Source organism: Scyliorhinus torazame, chromosome 28, assembly GCF_047496885.1.
Source record: "Scyliorhinus torazame isolate Kashiwa2021f chromosome 28, sScyTor2.1, whole genome shotgun sequence".
In the NCBI taxonomy this organism is placed as follows: Eukaryota; Metazoa; Chordata; class Chondrichthyes; order Carcharhiniformes; family Scyliorhinidae; genus Scyliorhinus; species Scyliorhinus torazame.
Genome location: NC_092734.1, coordinates 11,347,409 through 11,365,936, shown reverse-complemented (window position 1 = coordinate 11,365,936; position 18,528 = coordinate 11,347,409). Strand labels below are relative to the sequence as shown.

Genomic DNA, 18,528 nt, shown 5'->3' with positions numbered 1-18,528 from the left:
GGTTGCAACAAGCTGAGAAAGAAACACCATTGTCATGAGTGTTTGGGTCCTGGCTTTGTTCAGGAATGCTTGTCCTTGATGGCCAGTTCTGGAATAGTGTGACTGTCGCGGGTGGGAGGGAAAGAATTGACAGCTCCGTTCATTCTGTAGACAACTCACCCTCTAAATGGGGCAGTGGCCAATGAAGAAAAATTACCGCAGAGACCTTAAGTTGTTGGTTCTGCTTGTGCTGATACTCCATTTGATGACTGTGTACTGTTACACATTTAGGATGGATGCATAGTGAGGCTATGAAGTACAAATACTCATGGATACATAGCTATAAGCTGTTGCTCTAAATAGGACATCAGGATGTGAGTGGCAGATGTATCAAGGACACTGCTGAAATTGCACAATGTGCAAGCTTGGACAAACCATATATTCTTTTTCTCCATTCAGTGCATGGCTGTCAGGATATGAAGACCCTGTGATTGGTCGCATTAACCAGAGGATACAAGACCTCACGGGCCTTGATGTTTCCACAGCAGAAGAGCTGCAGGTAGGCCTTTGCAAAATGGGTTTAAGGGAAATGGAACTGGACCCGAATGAATGGAGAGGTGGTGGGTATTTATCCCAATCAAAATGACCATTACAGCCAATAATAGAGCAACATATGGTTTGGAAAATGTGGCGGAGCCTTTTATCTGTGAAAACAATGAAGTTTTAAAAATAAATTTATTGGAGTATCCAATTACATATGGACGATAAGGGAATAGTGTAGATGGGCTTTAGAGTGGTTTCACAGGTCGGCGCAACATCGAGGGCCGAAGGGCCTGTACTGCACTGTAATGTTCTATTACGTTTTTTCCAATTAAGGGACAATTTAGCATGGCCAATCCACCTACCCTGCACATCTTTTGGGTTGTGGGGGTGAGACCCACACAGACACGGAAAGCAATGAAGTTAAAAGAATAGAGGTCCCCTGACTTCAATAGCTACAGTAAAACAAAATACTACAGAAGCTAAAAATACTGAAATCGAGAGAGAAGATGGTGGAAGTTCTTCACACATGCTCCCACAGTTTTCTGAGCGAGAGCTGAGTTAGCGACTCGGGTCTGACAAAAGGGCATCAATCTGAAATATTAACTCTCTTTCTCTCTGCACAGATACTGCCTGATCTGCTGAGTATTTCCACCATCTTCTCTCTTCTTTCAATGGCTAAGATATTGGTTAATGTTGCAAACTTCAGTTGCTGGGGAGTCGTCCCCCACCCCCAGCACACGTACAACAACGCTGAAGTTTTAGGTGGCATTTTCCCATCTTTTCCACCTGCTTTTAATAGCCAAGTTGAAGGGTAGAATTCCCAATTTGATAACCAAGATTGTGGGTATCATCCTCTCTCTCGCTCGCCTCTCTCTCTCTCTCTCTCTCTCTCGCCTCTCTCTCTCTCTCGCCTCTCTATCTCTCGCCTCTCTCTCTCTCACCTCTCTCTCTCTCGCCTCCCTCTCTCTCACCTCTCTCTCTCTCTCTCGCTCCTCCACCCATTCTAGTAGCCACGATGCTAGGTGGTGGGTTAAGGTCTCTCATTTGTTCTTTTAAGCTTTGCAATGCAGTCCAAATGACAGCTGCTGTTTCGTAGAGTGGAGCTCTGAATTGAGCAGTATTTCTTTCTCCCCTATGCTTGCGGGACTCCTCTAATACTCTACACACCTTTACATCAACAGGTCCAAAGTCGAGTCTGCCCCTTGTTTTTATCCATTACGTTGCTAACCATAACAATCATTCATTTGGGTGGCACAGCGGTTAGCACTGCTGCCTCACTCTTCCAGGGTCCCGGGTTCAATTCCGGCCTCGGGTGACTGTCCGCGTGGAGCTTGCACTTTCTCCCCGTGTCTGCGTGGGTTTCCTCCAGGTACTCTGGTTTCCTCCCACAGTCCAGAGATGTGCAGGTAAGGTGGATTGGCCATGCTAAATTGCACCTTCGTGTCCAAAAGGTTAGGTTGGATTACGGGGTTAGGATGGAAGCCTGGGCTAAAGTAGGGTGCTCTTTCCAAGGGCCGGTACAGACTCAAAGAACAAAGAAATGTACAGCACAGGAACAGGCCCTTCGGCCCTCCAAGCCCATGCCAACCATGCTGCCCGACTAAACTACAATCTACTACACTTCCTGGGTCCGTATCCCTCTATCCCCATCCTATTCATGTATTTGTCAAGATGCCCCTTAAATGTCACTATCGTCCCTGCTTCCACCACCTCCTCCGGTAGCGAGTTCCAGGCACCCACTACCCTCTGTGTAAAAAAAACTTGGCTCGTACATCTACTCTAAATCTTGCTCCTCTCACCTTAAACCTATGCCCCCTAGTAATTGACCCCTCTACCCCAGGGAAAAGCCTCTGACTATCCACTCTGTCTATGCCCCTCATAATTTTGTATACCTCTATCAGGTCGCCCCTCAACCTCCTTCGTTCCAGTGAGAACAAACCGAGTTTATTCAACCGCTCCTCAAAGCTAATGCCCTCCATACCAGGCAACATTCTGGTAAATCTCTTCTGCACCCTCTCTAAAGCCTCCACATCCTTCTGGTAGTGTGGCGATCAGTATTGAACACTATACTCCAAGTGTGGCCTAACTAAGGTTCTATACAGCTGCAACATGACTTGCCAATTTTTATACTCAATGCCCCGGCCAATGAAGGCAAGCATGCCGTATGCCTTCTTGACTACCTTCTCCACCTGTGTTGCCCCTTTCAGTGACCTGTGGACCTGTACTCAAAGATCTCTCTGACTTTCAATACTCTTGAGGGTTCTACCATTCACTATATATTCCCTACCTGCATTAGACCTTCCAAAATGCATTATCTCACATTTGTCCGGATTAAACTCCACCTGCCATCTCTCCGCCCAAGTCTCCAAACAATCTAAATCCTGCTGTATCCTCTGACAGTCCTCATCGCTATCCGCAATTCCACCAACCTTTGTGTCGTCTGCAAACTTACTAATCAGACCAGTTACATTTTCCTCCAAATCATTTATATATACTACAAACAGCAAAGGTCCCAGCACTGATCCCTGTGGAACACCACTGGTCACAGCCCTCCAATTAGAAAAACATCCTTCCATTGCTACTCTCTGCCTTCTATGACCTAGCCAGTTCTGTATCCACCTTGCCAGCTCACCCCTGATCCCGTGTGACTTCACCTTTTGTACTAGTCTACCATGAGGGACCTTGTCAAAGGCCTTACTGAAGTCCATATAGACAACATCCACTGCCCTACCTGCATCAATCATCTTTGTAACCTCCTCGAAAAACTCTATCAAGTTAGTGAGACACAACCTCCCCTTCACAAAACCATGCTGCCTCTCACTAATATGTCCATTTGCTTCCAAATGGGAGTAGATCCTGTCTTGAAGAATTCTCTCCAGTAATTTCCCTACCACTGAAGTAAGGCACACCGGCCTGTAGTTCCCGGGATTATCCTTGCTACCCTTCTTAAACAGAAGAACAACATTGGCTATTCTCCAGTCCTCCGGGACATCACCTGAAGACAGTGAGGATCCAAAGATTTCTGTCAAGGCCTCAGCAATTTCCTCTCTAGCCTCCTTCAGTATTCTGGGGTAGATCCCATCAGGCCCTGGGGACTTATCTACCTTAATATTTTTTCAGACACCCAACACCTCGTCTTTTTGGATCTCAATGTGACCCAGGCTATCTACACACCCTTCTCCAGACTCAACATCTACCAATTCCTTCTCTTTGGTGAATACTGATGCAAAGTATTCATTTAGTACCTCGCCCATTTCCTCTGGCTCCACACATAGATTCCCTTGCCTATCCTTCAGTGGGCCAACCCTTTCCCTGGCTACCCTCTTGCTTTTTATGTACGTGTAAAAAGCCTTGGGATTTTCCTTAACCCTATTTGCCAATGACTTTTTGTGACCCCTTCTAGCCCTCCTGACTCCTTGCTTAAGTTTCTTCCTACTTTCCTTATATTCCACACAGGCTTCGCCTGTTCCCAGCCTTTTAGTCCTGACAAATGCCTCCTTTTTCTTTTTGACGAGGCCTACAATATCTCTCGTTATCCAAGGTTCCCGAAAATTGCTGTATTTATCCTTCTTCCTCACAGGAACATGCCGGTCCTGAATTCCTTTCAACTGACACTTGAAAGCCTCCCACATGTCAGATGTTGATTTGCCCTCAAACATCCGCCCCCAATCTAGGTTCTTCAGTTCCCGCCTAATATTGTTATAATTAGCCTTCCCCCAATTTAGCACATTCATCCTAGGACCACTCTTATCCTTGTCCACCAGCACTTTAAAACTTACTGAATTGTGGTCACTGTTCCCGAAATGCTCCCCTACTGAAACTTCTACCACCTGGCCGGGCTCATTCCCCAATACCAGGTCCAGTACCGCCCCTTTCCTAGTTGGACTGTCTACATATTGTTTTAAGAAGCAGTCCTGGATGCTCCTTACAAACTCTGCCCCGTCTAAGCCCTGGCACCAGGTAAGTCCCAGTCAATATTGGGGAAGTTGAAGCCTCCCATCACCACAACCCTGTTGTTTTTATTCTTTTCCAAAATTTGTCTACCTATCTGCTCCTCTATCTCCCGCTGGCTGTTGGGAGGCCTGTAGTAAACCCCCAACATTGTGACTGCACCCTTCTTATGCCTGATCTCTACCCATATAGCCTCACTGCCCTCTGGGGTGTCCTTCCGTAGTACAGCTGTGATATTCTCCCGAACCAGTAGCGCAACTCCGTCACCCCTTTTACATCCCCCTATATCCCGCCTGAAACATCTAAATCCTGGAACGTTTAGCTGCCAATCCTGCCCTTCCCTCAACCAGGTCTCTGTAATGGCAACAACATCATAGTTCTAAGTACTAATCCAAGCTCTAAGTTCATCTGCCTTACCCGTAATATTTCTTACATTAAAACATATGCACTTCAGGCCACCAGACCCGCTGTGTTCAGCAACTTCTCCCTGCTCTGCTCTGCCTCAGAACCACACTGTCCCTATTCCCTAGTTCTCCCTCAATGCTCTCACCTTCTGACCTATTGCTTCCGTGCCCACCCCCCTGCCATACTAGTTTAAACCCTCCCGTGTGACACTAGCAAACCTCGCGGCCAGGATATTTATGCCTCTCCAGTTTAGATGCAACCCGTCCTTCTTATATAGGTCATACCTGCCCCGGAAGAGCTCCCAGTGGTCCAGATAATGGAAACCCTCCCTCCTACACCAGCTGTTTAGCCTTGTGTTTAGCTGCTCTATCTTCCTATTTCTAGCCTCACTGGCACGTGGCACAGGGAGTAATCCCGAGATTACAACCCTAGATGTCCTGTCTTTTAACTTTCTGCCTAGCTCCCTGAACTCCTGCTGCAGGACCTCATGCCCCTTCCTGCCTATGTCGTTAGTACCAATATGTACAATGACCTCTGCCTGTTTGCCCTCCCCCTTCAGGATTCCCTCTACCCGTTCGGAGACATCCTGGACCCTGGCACCAGGGAGGCAACATACCATCCTGGAGTCTCTTTCACGTCCACAGAAGCGCCTATCTGTGCCCCTGACTATAGAGTCCCCTATTACTATTGCTCTTCTGCGCTTTGACCCTCCCTTCTGAACATCAGAGCCAGCCGTGGTGCCACTGCCCTGGCTGCTGCTGTTTTCCCCTGATAGGCTATCCCCCCCGACAGTATCCAAAGGGGTATACCTGTTCGAGAGGGGGACAACCACAGGGGATTCCTGCACTGACTGCCTGCCCTTTCTGGTGGTCACCCATTTCTCTGCCTGCACCTTGGGTGTGACCACATTTATATAACTGCGATCTATGACGCTTTCCGCCACCTGCATGCTCCTAAGTGCATCCAATTGCTGCTCCAACCGAACCATGCGGTCTGTGAGGAGCTCCAGTTGGGTGCACTTTCTGCAGATGAAGCCATCCGGGACGCTGGAAGCCTCCCGGACCTGCCACATCTCACAGTCAGAGCACTGCATCCCTCTAACTGACATTGCGTCAATTAATTAGTAAATTATAAGTTTAAAAAAAAAAAAATGTTTTTTAAGTTACTGTTAACTATCTGTTTCCTAGCACTAGATGGGCTGAATAGCCTGCTGTACTATAAATTCTGTGGTACTGGTGACTGAACTTAGCACAGAACTTTGTGACGCAGCTCATGGCTCAAGAATTTAAACCAAAACCTCTGCAACATTTTTAATTCAAGGGGAGGGGCATAATTTCTAATAACAGCTCGGAAAAGTGTTCGATTTAACAAGCTGTTACTTCTGATTTTTCAAAATAGGAAATGCCGGGGCAACATGTTTCAGCAGGAACGAGGTGAAGATTGGGAGGGATAGAAGTTTTGTTCAGACTAGATTTTATTCCTCTGCAAATTACTGCCATAAAATGACACTTTATTGAATTCTACATAAAGCACAAATTTCATTCTGTTAACTAAACCAAAACCATTTGTGGAAGAAGCACACTTGAGACCGCAGAAGAGATGCTTGATTAAACTTTTCATTTTGACCGAATATTCTCCTTAAAAGAACCTTAAAACTGATAGAAAGTAATTAGTTTTTTAAATGAACTTGAAATGAATTTTGTGGACCGTGATACCATATTTACATTGTTTGATCAGAGTATGTTAATTGAATCCCTAAAGGATTCAGAGTGAACTTTGAGAATGGATAGGAAACTGAATAAAGGGCAGGGAACAAGAGGTATCCTTTGGAGAAGCTATGTTGGCGTGGACTGAAAGAACTGACTGTGTTGCCCCAGGGCCCAGCTTTGAAGCCATAATTGTTTCCAACGTACATAAATGATCTGGATTCAGAATCTCAAAGCAGAATGGTCAAATGGTGGTATCATAGAACCGTTTCAGTGCAGAAAGAGGCCATTCAGCCCATCGTGTCTGCACCGGCCAAAAAAGAGAAAAACAAAACTAGCCGCTCATTTTCATTTCTAGCACCTGGCCCGTAGCCATGCAGGTTCCAACACTTCCGATGCAGGCCCAGGTACCTTTTAAACGAGTTGAACGTTTCCGCCTCAACCACCAACTTATGCAATGAATTCCAGTTTCCCACCACTCTCTGGGTGAAAAGGCTTTTTCTCCTGTCCCCTCTAATCCTTCCACCTTACATCTATGTCCCCTGATGATTGACCCCTCAGCTGGGGGGGAAATGTCATTCATGCCGACCCTGTCTGTAATTTTGTACACCTCAATTAGGTCACCCCTTAGCCTCTGTTCTAAGGAAAACAATCCTAGCCTACTCAATCCTTCATAACTGCATTTTTCAAGTCCTGACAACACTCTTGTAAAAATTCTCTGCACTCTTCCAGAGCAATTATGTCCTGGAATGTGGTGTCCAAAACAGTGGTGGACCTAGCCAGCATTGTACACAGTTCCGTCATTACATCCTAGCTTTTGTATTCAATACCTCGACCAATGAAAGGAAAGCATTCCATATGCTTTCTTGACCATCTTGTCCACCTGTCCTGCCACCTTCAAGGACCTGTGGACATGATCTCACTTACTCAACCCCTCTCAATATTTTCCCGTTTATTGAGTATTACCTTGCTTTGTTTGTCCTCCCTGAATGTATTCTCTCACATTTTTCCAGATTGAATTCCATTTGCCACTTCTCCGCCCACGTAGCCAAGCCATTGATATAATTTTGAAGTCAACAGCTAAGCTCCTCGCTATCAACTACACAACCAATTTTTGTGTCGTCTGCAATAAACAGCAAGGGCCCCCAAAACTGAGCCCTGTGCAAATCATTTTCCATTTGTAAAAACATCCATCAACCAATACTCTTAGTTTCCTGTCGCTGAGTCAATTTTGGATCCAACTTGCCACCTTCCCCTTTATCCATGCAATCTCACTTCCTGACCGGTCTGTTTCTGACCAGTCTGCCATGTGGAACCTTGTCAGATGCCTTACTGAACCAATGTAGACATCATCCACTGAACTACCCTCATCGATCCTCCATGTTACTTACTCAAAAAGTTATATTAAATTAGTAAAACACGATCTTCCCAAATAAAACCATGCTGACTTCTATCAAACTAGGAGGGGCAGTGCAATGTGAAGAAACAGCATGTCGGCAATTAACACAACGAGATGACCAGAATATGTAAGTGGGCAGAGCAGTGCTAGGTGAAATGTAATACAGCTAAGCTTAGAATGCCACCCAAAGTATTAGAAAACAGATAGCATGCATGCTTCATGGATATTGCTGAAATGGTTAAGCAACAAGCTGAGAGAGACCAAGATGTCTTGGTAGAATTGACGTAAAACATGTCCAACCAATGTGGTTCTGCAAGGCCAATAGACCATTCAAGTACCCAGCCAGAATACTGGAGGTAATGATGAAACTATATAATACATTGGGCAAATTGCACTTTGATTTATGCATCCAGGTCTTATTTTTAAAAAAGCACATATGGCTTGTCCTTAATGCCAGAGGTCTCAATTAGGAGACAGATTGAACAAGCTTAAGCTTTTCTGCCCATAAACGCGGGGTGTCTGAAAGATGATCTTAAAAGAGGCAAATTATTAAGGATATAGAGAAGTTAATCCAGAATATTGCTGAGAATTAAACTTTGTAAAATGATGATTTCGCTTCTGTTACATTTTAATCGTACTACCTCATTCCCACCCAGTAGCAGCTGTCTGTAATGGTGTTTGGCCAAGTATTCTAACAAGTGTTAGTAGCAACATGAACAAAGAGGCAAGATCTCTCCTGTCTTTTTTAATAAATGGTTTTGTTGGAAATGGGTGACGTGTATAATATTGTTAACATGGAACTACCACGTACCTGTCCCTAGTGTTAGTATACAAAGGTCTCGTCCAAGACATTCAACCTATAAGCTGAATTCCACAAACATTTGTGTTTTTCATGAAAACCTCTAGCAAACCTAAACATCTGACCCTACGTTCATAATATTTATTTAGGGCTGCTGACGTGCTTTTAGAAGAGGTAAAAAAAATTATAAATGTTCTTCTGTGCGCCACCTCAGTTTGTGAATGGGAAGAAAACACTTCTATTACTCTACTAGATTCCATTTTAATTCCCTGAGAGTGCTATTGGTTTCTGTTGATCATTTGAAGGCAAGGGCTGCCTTAGACAAGGGACATGTCTTCCTCTAGTTTCCGTCCTAGCAGAACTCCTTCTGTAAAGCGGGTGGGCCAGCATTAATACCTGAAGACGGCACCTTCCTAACTGCTGATGCTCGCTCCTGCCCTGCTCATCCGGCACTTTGGTACTTAAAACAGCAGTGTTCCTGCCTATCCCCAGCACCTACTGGTGGCTTCACTTTAAAATTAGGAACAGCCAAGCAAGGTAGGTACAAGAAGGTTTACAACTAGGCACGGTAACCAGGACTGAAGTTTGAGGGTGAGTTACCATCTAAATATCACTAGCTGGAGGAACAAGGCAACAGCTGATAGCAATGCCCCGGTTGAAAGAATGGAGAGTGGATGTGTTTGTTTTCAGTGGCAGCCAACACAAAGATAAGGATTTTGGTACATTGAGGCTATGGATTAGATTTTCCAATCAGTGTTGAACTGTTTAAAACAAATGGGGAAAACAAGATTATACAGTCATTTCAAACGTGGGGAAAACAAGATCTCTCTTCTGAATTTATTTTGCCTCGAGCCCAAATCCACCATTGTGAAAGTTTTAAAACTTGATTGGCTCAGTGTTTCCTGACAGGACTTTTTTGGGATCGTATTACAAGGGAGTCTTTAATCCTGTCCCTGTGTTTTTTTGCTGGCACAAGAATAAGCCATGTTAGGAAACAGTTGCTGCCATGATATAACCTTGAAAATGAAATTAAAATCGCTTATTGGCACAAGTAGGCTTCAAATGAAGTTACTGTGAAAAGCCCCTAGTCGCCACATTCCGGCGCCTGTTTGGGGAGGCTGGTACGGGAATTGAACCATACTGCTGGCCTGCCTTGGTCTTTCAAAGCCAGTGATTTAGCCCTGTGCTAAACCAGCCCCTTGTGTGATATCCTCTGCTCCGTTTAATGTCATTTTTGGATTATGTTTATACAGTTGTCTAACCTGCTAACTAACATTAGTGGAATTAAAACACAATGCAATGAAAGTTCCAATTTTAATTAGACCGTACGCCACTATTTCTGATGTGGTCTGCGAATGCACTTCCTTTGAATAACACTTGGTGCTTATGAAATGTTGAGCATTTGACCAGTCCTGTCTGACTTCTTATTCTGCCATAGGTGGCCAATTATGGGGTTGGGGGCCAGTACGAGCCTCACTTTGACTTTGGACGGGTAAGTGTGTCATTGCTTTTTCAGATCTCCTTTTCCTCCGTCTGTTTCTTTTTTTCAGGTGGCTAATTATGGCGTGGGAGGGCAGTATGAGCCCCACCATGACTTTGCTCGGGCAAGTTACGACTATTCCAAAACATTCTGCTTTTTAGAATGGGACTGCGTGAATAGACTAGCCCGAATGTTGCATGGCAAGGCAGCATCTCATTTGGGGAAAATCATATGGATTGATCAATATATAATTGATTTTTTTTTTTCTGTAATCACTGAGTGATGGTTTTACCATCACCTCATTCAAGAACCAATATAAACCAATTAAGTATGCGTAAGATTCTTTGGTAAATTTGGGGAGGGGGTCAGGCTATGGAGCAGAAAGAGTGTTGGGGTTTTCTTTTGCAGGAATAAAATGGAAACATCGCAAAGTTCAAATTTATTATTAGCCATAAAGTTGCCATAGTTCTTGTTTTATGAGAATATTGTAATGTGTATTGTCCATTCTGCCACATCAGCCCTCTTGTTAGAGTAGTACTGAAGGTATGTCATTGACAATCCACTGTCTTAGTGACAAAACAGGTGCAATAATAATAATCTTTACTATTGTCACAAGTAGACTTACATTAACACTGCAATGAAGTTACTGTGAAAAGCCCCTAGTCGCCACACTCCGGCGCCTGTTCGGGTACACTGAGGAAGAATTCAGAATGTCCAATTCACCTAACAAGCACGTCTTTTGGGACTTGTGGGAGGAAACCGGAGCACCAGGAAACCCACACAGACACGGGGGGAACGTGCAGAATCCGCACAGACAGTGACCCAAGCGGGAATCGAACCCGGGACCCTGGTGTTGTGAAGCAACAGTGCTAACCACTGTGCTTGTGCAGGAGATCTGACCCTTGTGATCTGTTGACTTCGCTGTTTACAGATTCTTTACAATTGTATTCAGCTTAATTTTTCTAGTGGGATATTTTTCAAGGCTCAGTGATCTTTTATATTGATCAATATATCCATCCTGTATCAATGCTCACATACATTATTAATACATTGATTAAGTAAGCTTGACTAGAATTAATAATAATAATCTTTGTTAGTGTTGCAAGGAGTCTTACATTAACACTGCAATGAAGTTACTGTGAAAATCCCCTAGTTGCGCCACTAGGCGCCTGTTTGGGTACGCTGAGGGAGAATTCAGAATGTCCAATTCACCTAATTCAGGCGCTTGCTCTATAATTCCTATGATCGCCCACATTTAGGTCAATTTTTATTTTGGATGTGCATGACTGAGACAAGCTTCGGTACAATACAGGAGCACATCAGTCACATGCTCTGTTCCTAACCTTGTTCTGTGAAAAGTGTGTGTAAATCTCAGCTGCAGATCAGAAGTTTTGATGATTTATTCTGCAGGCATGACAAGATGTGGCATCTTGAGTGTGTCACGAGGCGCACTTGTTTTAATATGTTCAGATTGAAGATTTATTGAAGATATCCGTGAAGAGAAAATGACAATATATTGTTTTTAATATTTTACGCTATTCTACGGAATGGCTGTAAATATGTTCTGGTGGAGGGAAATATTTGTGTTAGATTGAAGGAAGTTGCACTGTGGGTGTTTGGACAATCCTTTATTAAAAATATTTAGTTGACCTTTGTCATTTGCAATGGAAAAAAAGTTTAAGTTTATCATTTAAATGTTAACTATATTTGACGGAAGATTTCAGAATTATGTGGAATAACTGAATTTATTTTAAATCGAATGAAAATGAAATAGTAAGTGCAGACAGGAAAGGAAGGTTGGAATCTAGGTGGAATTTGCATATTTCAGAGTGGAAGTATCACTTGCTGAAAGTGTTGATGGTATGTTTCCCAAGGAACATATTACCATGTGAGCGCTTGTATCTTACACATCTTACACCCCAGCTGTAAGAATAGTATGGGGCTGAAGCTTTGTGTTGCCCTCCATGCTCTGTTCTGCTAATTATCTGTCGTGTGCATGAGACCCGTGCTGGCTATCCAATGTATTCCAATCAGTAATTTTTAGATACTAAGGCCAGTAAACTATTGTGATTGTTGAAAATGGCCATTGCTGGACTGAATGAAATTCCTGCAACATGTCTGGATTGCAGCCGAAGGGAAAGTGCGTGGTTGACTTGAGTGGGATGTATTCAAGGGAAAATAACAAAGATTTAGAAAATGCACACTCCTCATGAGAGGATTGGAGGTTAAGATACATGTGGTGGAGTCAGAATGGGGCTTGGAGGCGGGCGGACGCCAAGGCGGGACGGTGCAGACCCCCCCCCCCCCCCCCCCCCTTTAATTTAGTACTCATTTTCACTTGGGAAAATTCCTGATGTGACGCATGGCTTGCTTTGTGATGTGCTACTGGGAAGAATAGCAATGACCCTCAAATGAGGTCTGCAAAAAAAACCATTCATGCGCAAACATCTAATTTTTTTATGGAATTGCTTTGTCTGCTGTTATATAAGAGGGGTGAATCCGTTTATCAAAGCATTTACGGGTTAGTCTTCTGTTGAAATAGCAGAGAAAGGAATTGTACATAAGGGCATCATCATCATCATCATTAATAATCGCACAGTAAAATTTTGTGGCCCATGTTACTGACGCTGCATCAACAGCAATGTTCTTCTCTTTAAATAGAAAGATGAACCCGATGCATTCAAAGAGTTGGGGACTGGGAACAGGATTGCTACCTGGTTATTTTACGTAAGTAAAATTCATTCTGCTTGTTGCTTGATTTGAACAAGGACAGTTAATTCAGAGGTGTGGCTTATGTGATCCAGTGCCTGTGGGTTTGGAGTCACAAGATTGGAAATTATGAGTAAACTGTCCAGGTTTCAAGCAAAGTTCTGTCTTCCTGTAAAATAGCGGTTGTGTGTTCTGCTTGTGCGTAAAAAAAAATGCTTGTAGCATTTAACCAGTTGTGGAAGAGGATTAACCATTCATTTTATGTGGGTTGCATCTCCCCACAGAAGCGCAGCTGAGATCTGAAGCTCTATACGTGATTTAATGTTTGAACAGTGCTGCCAGTTTCTTGAGGTGCAAAACTGCATTAAAGATCCTAGGATGGATCTCTGGAATGTTTATTCTTGTTATGTAGGGAGTTGGTGGTCCAGAATGAGAACATGAATTGCACCCTTAACTTTCTGCAGCTTGTATTTCTATGACACCCTTTTTTCCCAGGGTAGATTTAAGGAAAAGGGACCAAATGCCAAGCGAGTGTTGGGTAAGAGGGTAAGGTAATTGACCAGGGTTGTACCTGAAGTGTTGCCTTTTTGAAAATGAATAGAAATGAGGCCCACTAGGACATAAGGAATTTCAGGGTGCAGGGGCATGACGCACACTGGTAGATCTGAGTTGGGAGAACATGAGAGTTGGGATGGATGTAGGGCCAGAAGAGATTGTAGAGGGAGGGCAGGATAAGCTCAGGGGCCACACTGTTGGTGTCAGTTCAGACTGCACGTGTTTCCTAAAGAGCACTGGCAGGGTTATCAGTCTGCAGTGTGTTCCCCAGAACTGTGTAAAAGGTTAAATGACTGCTCTCTTGGCCAGGAATTGTTGCAGCTTCACTCGTTGGTAACTGGCATGAGGTGATAAACCCAAGTCCTATCTTTCTATTCGGGTGGGTGGTGAAAAATCCCATGATGCTATTTGAAGAGCAAAAAGTTCTCCTGGTGCCCTAGCCGACATCGAGCCGTCAACCCATGCTATCGGGGTAGAGGTGGAGCGGTTGCAGGGAACACATTAACTGATCGCTCATCTAATTTTAAATAAATAATTTTAAATAAATTTAGAGTACTCAATTATTTTTTTCGCCAATAAAGGGGCAATTTAGCATGACCAATCCATCTAACCTGCACATCTTTGGGTTGTGGGGGTGAAACCCACGCAGACACGGGGAGAATGTGCAAACTCCACACGGACGCTCATCTAACTTATAAGCTTGGAGCATATTGGCTGCCATGTTTTCCTACATTGCAGTTCACTGCTGTGGAGTGCCGTGGCATCTACTGAAGGGAGCTGTGTCAATGTACCTTTGTTCTTCTTTCAAAAGGACAGGGGAATTAAAGAGAGGATTCACTGATTTGAGATCCATCAGTGTCAAGGAGGCTTTAATCTAACCCCTGGACTAGCTGCTTGATGACTAGTATTTTTCATATGGCAATTAATAACTTTAAGGCAGCGAGAATGTACACTTGCGTACACAGTAACCTGTAACACATCAACCTGTAACATATTGGACTCGGACACATTTTGGCAAGGTCCTTTCAACTTCTAAGCAGTAAACTTGTCAAGGCAACCCCAAGGCAAAATTTACTGTGAATTCGGGCAATTCAATTCCAGTGTCTGGCAACTCGAGCTCATTTTGAGCAGCGGTTGAAACCAAGTGCTGATGGGGTGTTAGAAGCCCTGTCATCAGACGCAGAATCAAGCACAGCGCATTGTATTAGAGGGTGGTGAAGGGGAGCATGCCGGAAGCGGGGTAAGTAGGTAACACAGTAGATGCACAATATTGGCATTGATCTTGAGGAGTCATGGTCGTATACTGTTTCTTAATGAAGGGTGTTAGTGCTTTGGGCGAGGGGGAGCGGGGTGACAGAGCAGACAGATGCATTTCAATCCTCATTCTGTAGCTATTTTGCTCTTTGTTAGGGGACATATTAATTGATCCTGATGCTTTAACAATCATTAGACATTGGAGACGAAGATAGCTTTTATGACAGTTTACTCAATTTTATTTGTGGCCTGACCCTAATTGTACGATCTGTTAAATATCCTTAATTGAATTTGTGCAGCTCAGGAGATATTTTCCATAGTCATTATGCACTTTGATTTTATTCTGCTAGATGAGTGATGTAGCAGCCGGAGGAGCCACAGTTTTCCCTGAGGTAGGAGCAGCGGTGTGGCCACAGAAGGTATTAGTATTGATTTCTATTTCTCCTTCCACAGTCCAGTGCTTGCATGCATGCCGCCACACGCGCTCTCCTGAGTGTGTGCTCACTCACTCGGACACTGTTCCTCTTCCTTGCACTTAGTGCTCTTGCACTGTTTGAGGTCTCTCTTGTTCTCTGCCTCTGCTTTCACCATCCTTGTATGTTTAACTCCATGTTATCCAAATGAGACAAGTGGAATTTGCGATTTGTAGGATGAAAGGGAGCCCCCATCAATCAGCTTGTTCCACAAGGTAGATTTCTGAAAGAGCCTTTCAAAAACAAACAGGTCTTTTGACCCTCTAATTAATATCTGATGCTGCGATAATGAAGCAATAATATTGGTAAGAGAGCTAATTTCATAAACATTAAGAACTGGTAAAACCATGGAAAGCTGTCAGAGTGAAAGAGCGTGGACTACAATTCTGGTAGCACTGGTAAAGCTTGTTTTAATATAAAAGATATCGACTGGTCAGTGTTATCACTCCTGTGATGCACTAAAATTTTCTCACAGTTTTACCAAATGCAAATAGTTGGGTTCTCATCTGGAATCTCAACCAAAATTGGAGTTCTGGTCTAGACTCATAACATTTATTTGTTGTATTCGCCTACATTACAATAGTGGCCACGGTTGGAAAGTAATTTATTGGCTTTGGGATGTCCTGAGGATGTGGAAAATGCTATATAAATGCAGAATTATTTCCTAAGTAAGGGGCAACATCAGAGGAAGTGACACCTGGAATGAGTTGGTTGTCTCATGAGGAAATTTTGGACAGACTTGCTTCCACTTGAGTTTAGGAGAGTGCAGGATGACTTTATTGAAGTATATAGATCCTGAACGGTCTCGATGAGGTGGATGTGGATAAGCCCAGAACTAGGGGCAACTGTTTTAAAATTAAGGGTCTCCCTTATAGGACGGAGATGAGGAGAACTATTTTCTCTGAGAGTTGTGCGACTTTGGAATTCTGCCTCACAAGGCGGTGGAAGCAGGGTCCCTGGATATTTTTATGGCAGAGGTAGCTAGATTCTTATCAGCAAGGGAATCAAAAGTTATCGGGAGTGGATGGGGATGTGGAATTCGAAACACAAACGGATCAGCCGCGATCTTACTGAATGACAGAACAGGCTGGAGGGGCTGAGTGACCTACTTCTACTTCTAATTCAGTAAGAATCTTACACCAGGTTAAAGTCCAGGTTTGTTTCAAATCACTAGCTTTCGGAGCACTGCTCCTTCCTCAGATGAAGCTCCTCAGGAAGGAGCAGTGCTCCGAAAGCTAGTGATTTGAAACAAACCTGTTGGACTTTAACCTGGTGGTGTAAGACTTCTTACTGTGCACACCCCACTCCAACGCCGGTATCTCCACATCATGGCTACTTCTAATTCATATGTTTGTATGATCCGGAGAGAGACTGAGAAACATTCAAAGAAGCTTTGAGTAAATACCTCTTCCTGCAATGCGATATTTGGCTGACGTTTAATTAGCACATTCAATGTCAGTGCTGGGGTTTTTGGTTTTGATTCAAGTGTGCGGTGGATATGCAAACATAAATAGAAAAGAAATGCTTGTATTTATTTAGAGGTTTCAACCATCTCAGACCTTTCCAAGGAATTTGTCCAGCAAAAAACAGCCTGAAGTGCAGCGATTATTAACAAACTAGTAGCAATAATGGGTGGCAGGTTGCAGGCGGCAATGGAATGAATGGTTAGTTCATGCCGTTGTTTGGTGACGTTTGTTGAGAAAGACGCCAGGAAACTCTCTGTTCTCTGAATGCCACCATGGGGTCTTGTAAAATTCATTTTATCCACTGCAACAGACACAGGTTGGGTTTGGCATCTCGCTCAAACCTCCGCCAATGCAACATTCCCTCCAGTGTGCCTGCAAGTGCGAGCCCCGATATAATCGATGCTGTTTGTTTGCGGCGGAGACGTCCCAGCTTACTCATTCCTGCTTCATGATGTAAGCGAACGTGCCAATGGCCACAGATAATTGAGCTGTGGCGCCGGTACTGAAGTTTGTCAAGGGATTGTGGGGGGGGGGGGGGGGGGGTGGGAGGAGGCTGCGGCATGCAGTCCCAATGCTGCTGATTCTTCCGTGATGGAAAAAAGAACCCAAATTTGGACCAATCTGCTTAATGTGCAAACTTAGCATAAAAATGGATGCTATTTTTGTCAAAAATGCACAAGTGTGAAGTCCAGGTGGGGCTAATACTATCTTGATTTCGAGATGTGGCGGTGGACTGGGGTGGGCACAGTAAGAAGTCTTACAACGCCAGGTTAAAGTCCCAACAGGTTTATTTGGAATCACTAGCTTTTGGAGCGCAGCTCCTTCACCAGGTGAGTTTGAAGGTGGGTTCATATATAGGCAAAGTCAACGATGCAAGATGATACTTTGAATGCAAGTCTTTGCAGGTAATTAAGTCTTTACAGGTCCAGACGGTGCGACTGGAGAGAGGGATAATCACAGATTAAAGAGGTGTGAATTGTCACAAGCCAGGACAGTTGGTAGGATTTCGCAAGCCCAGGCTAGATGGTGGGGGGTGAAATGTAGTGAGATAAGAATCCACGGTCCCGGTTGATTTCAAGATAATTTGAAGAACTCGTCAGCTATCCTTCCGAGAGGTGTATTCAGCAAAAGCTGTTGGCATTGTTGTGCACACAGTGTATGTTAATCAGTTCATTTGCTTTTAATGTTGAGACATTTTTGGGTGCTTCTCTTGCAGGGCACAGCAGTCTTTTGGTACAATCTTTTTCCCAGTGGAGAAGGTGATTACAGCACCCGGCATGCAGCTTGTCCAGTATTAGTTGGAAACAAATGGGGTGAGTACAGAAATTCTTCACATCAGTTTTGGAGGCGCTATGGATCTGTGTAAGCCACATAAATTATGCTGCATAATTATCCAAGAGTTGCCATTCCCTCCTGATTAATTCCAAGCTGTACTGTGCTCTTACAAACAATAGCCAGAGCTCAGCAGGGGGCGATGAAACACTGCTCAGACAGTACACCACAGCTATTTCCTTTCAAGCACGTGCCAACCATTTCGCCCAAGGCCACGTAACGCAGCCAACCTTTTTCCTCTGGAACCACACAAAGTCTTGCATTTACGTTGTGCTTTTAATGTAGAAAAACACCTCACAGAGGTGTGGTACAAAAATCAGGACACTGAGCCAAAAAAAAGGTGAAGAGTTAAAGGGGTTGAGTACAGAAGTTCCAGAGCGTGGGGGCAAAGGGAGAGGGGCAGTTCAGGAGGAACAAGTTCATGTTGGAGTTGGGGGGACAGGGTGTGGTAGGGCAGGCAGCAATTACTAAGCTAGG

General features: G+C 44.1%; 1 protein-coding gene across 3 annotated transcripts in view; it reads left to right on the top strand.

Annotated features, from left to right (window-relative positions):
• Positions 1–18,528, top strand: part of p4ha1b (prolyl 4-hydroxylase, alpha polypeptide I b) — a 112,029-nt gene that overhangs the window by 83,552 nt on the left and 9,949 nt on the right. For all 3 annotated transcript variants that reach the window (XM_072491476.1, XM_072491474.1, XM_072491475.1), the window contains exons 10-14: positions 439–538; positions 10,221–10,274; positions 12,924–12,989; positions 15,131–15,199; positions 17,936–18,032. In XM_072491476.1, coding sequence (XP_072347577.1) covers positions 439–538; positions 10,221–10,274; positions 12,924–12,989; positions 15,131–15,199; positions 17,936–18,032 — 386 coding nt within the window. The remainder of the gene's footprint in view (positions 1–438; positions 539–10,220; positions 10,275–12,923; positions 12,990–15,130; positions 15,200–17,935; positions 18,033–18,528) is intronic.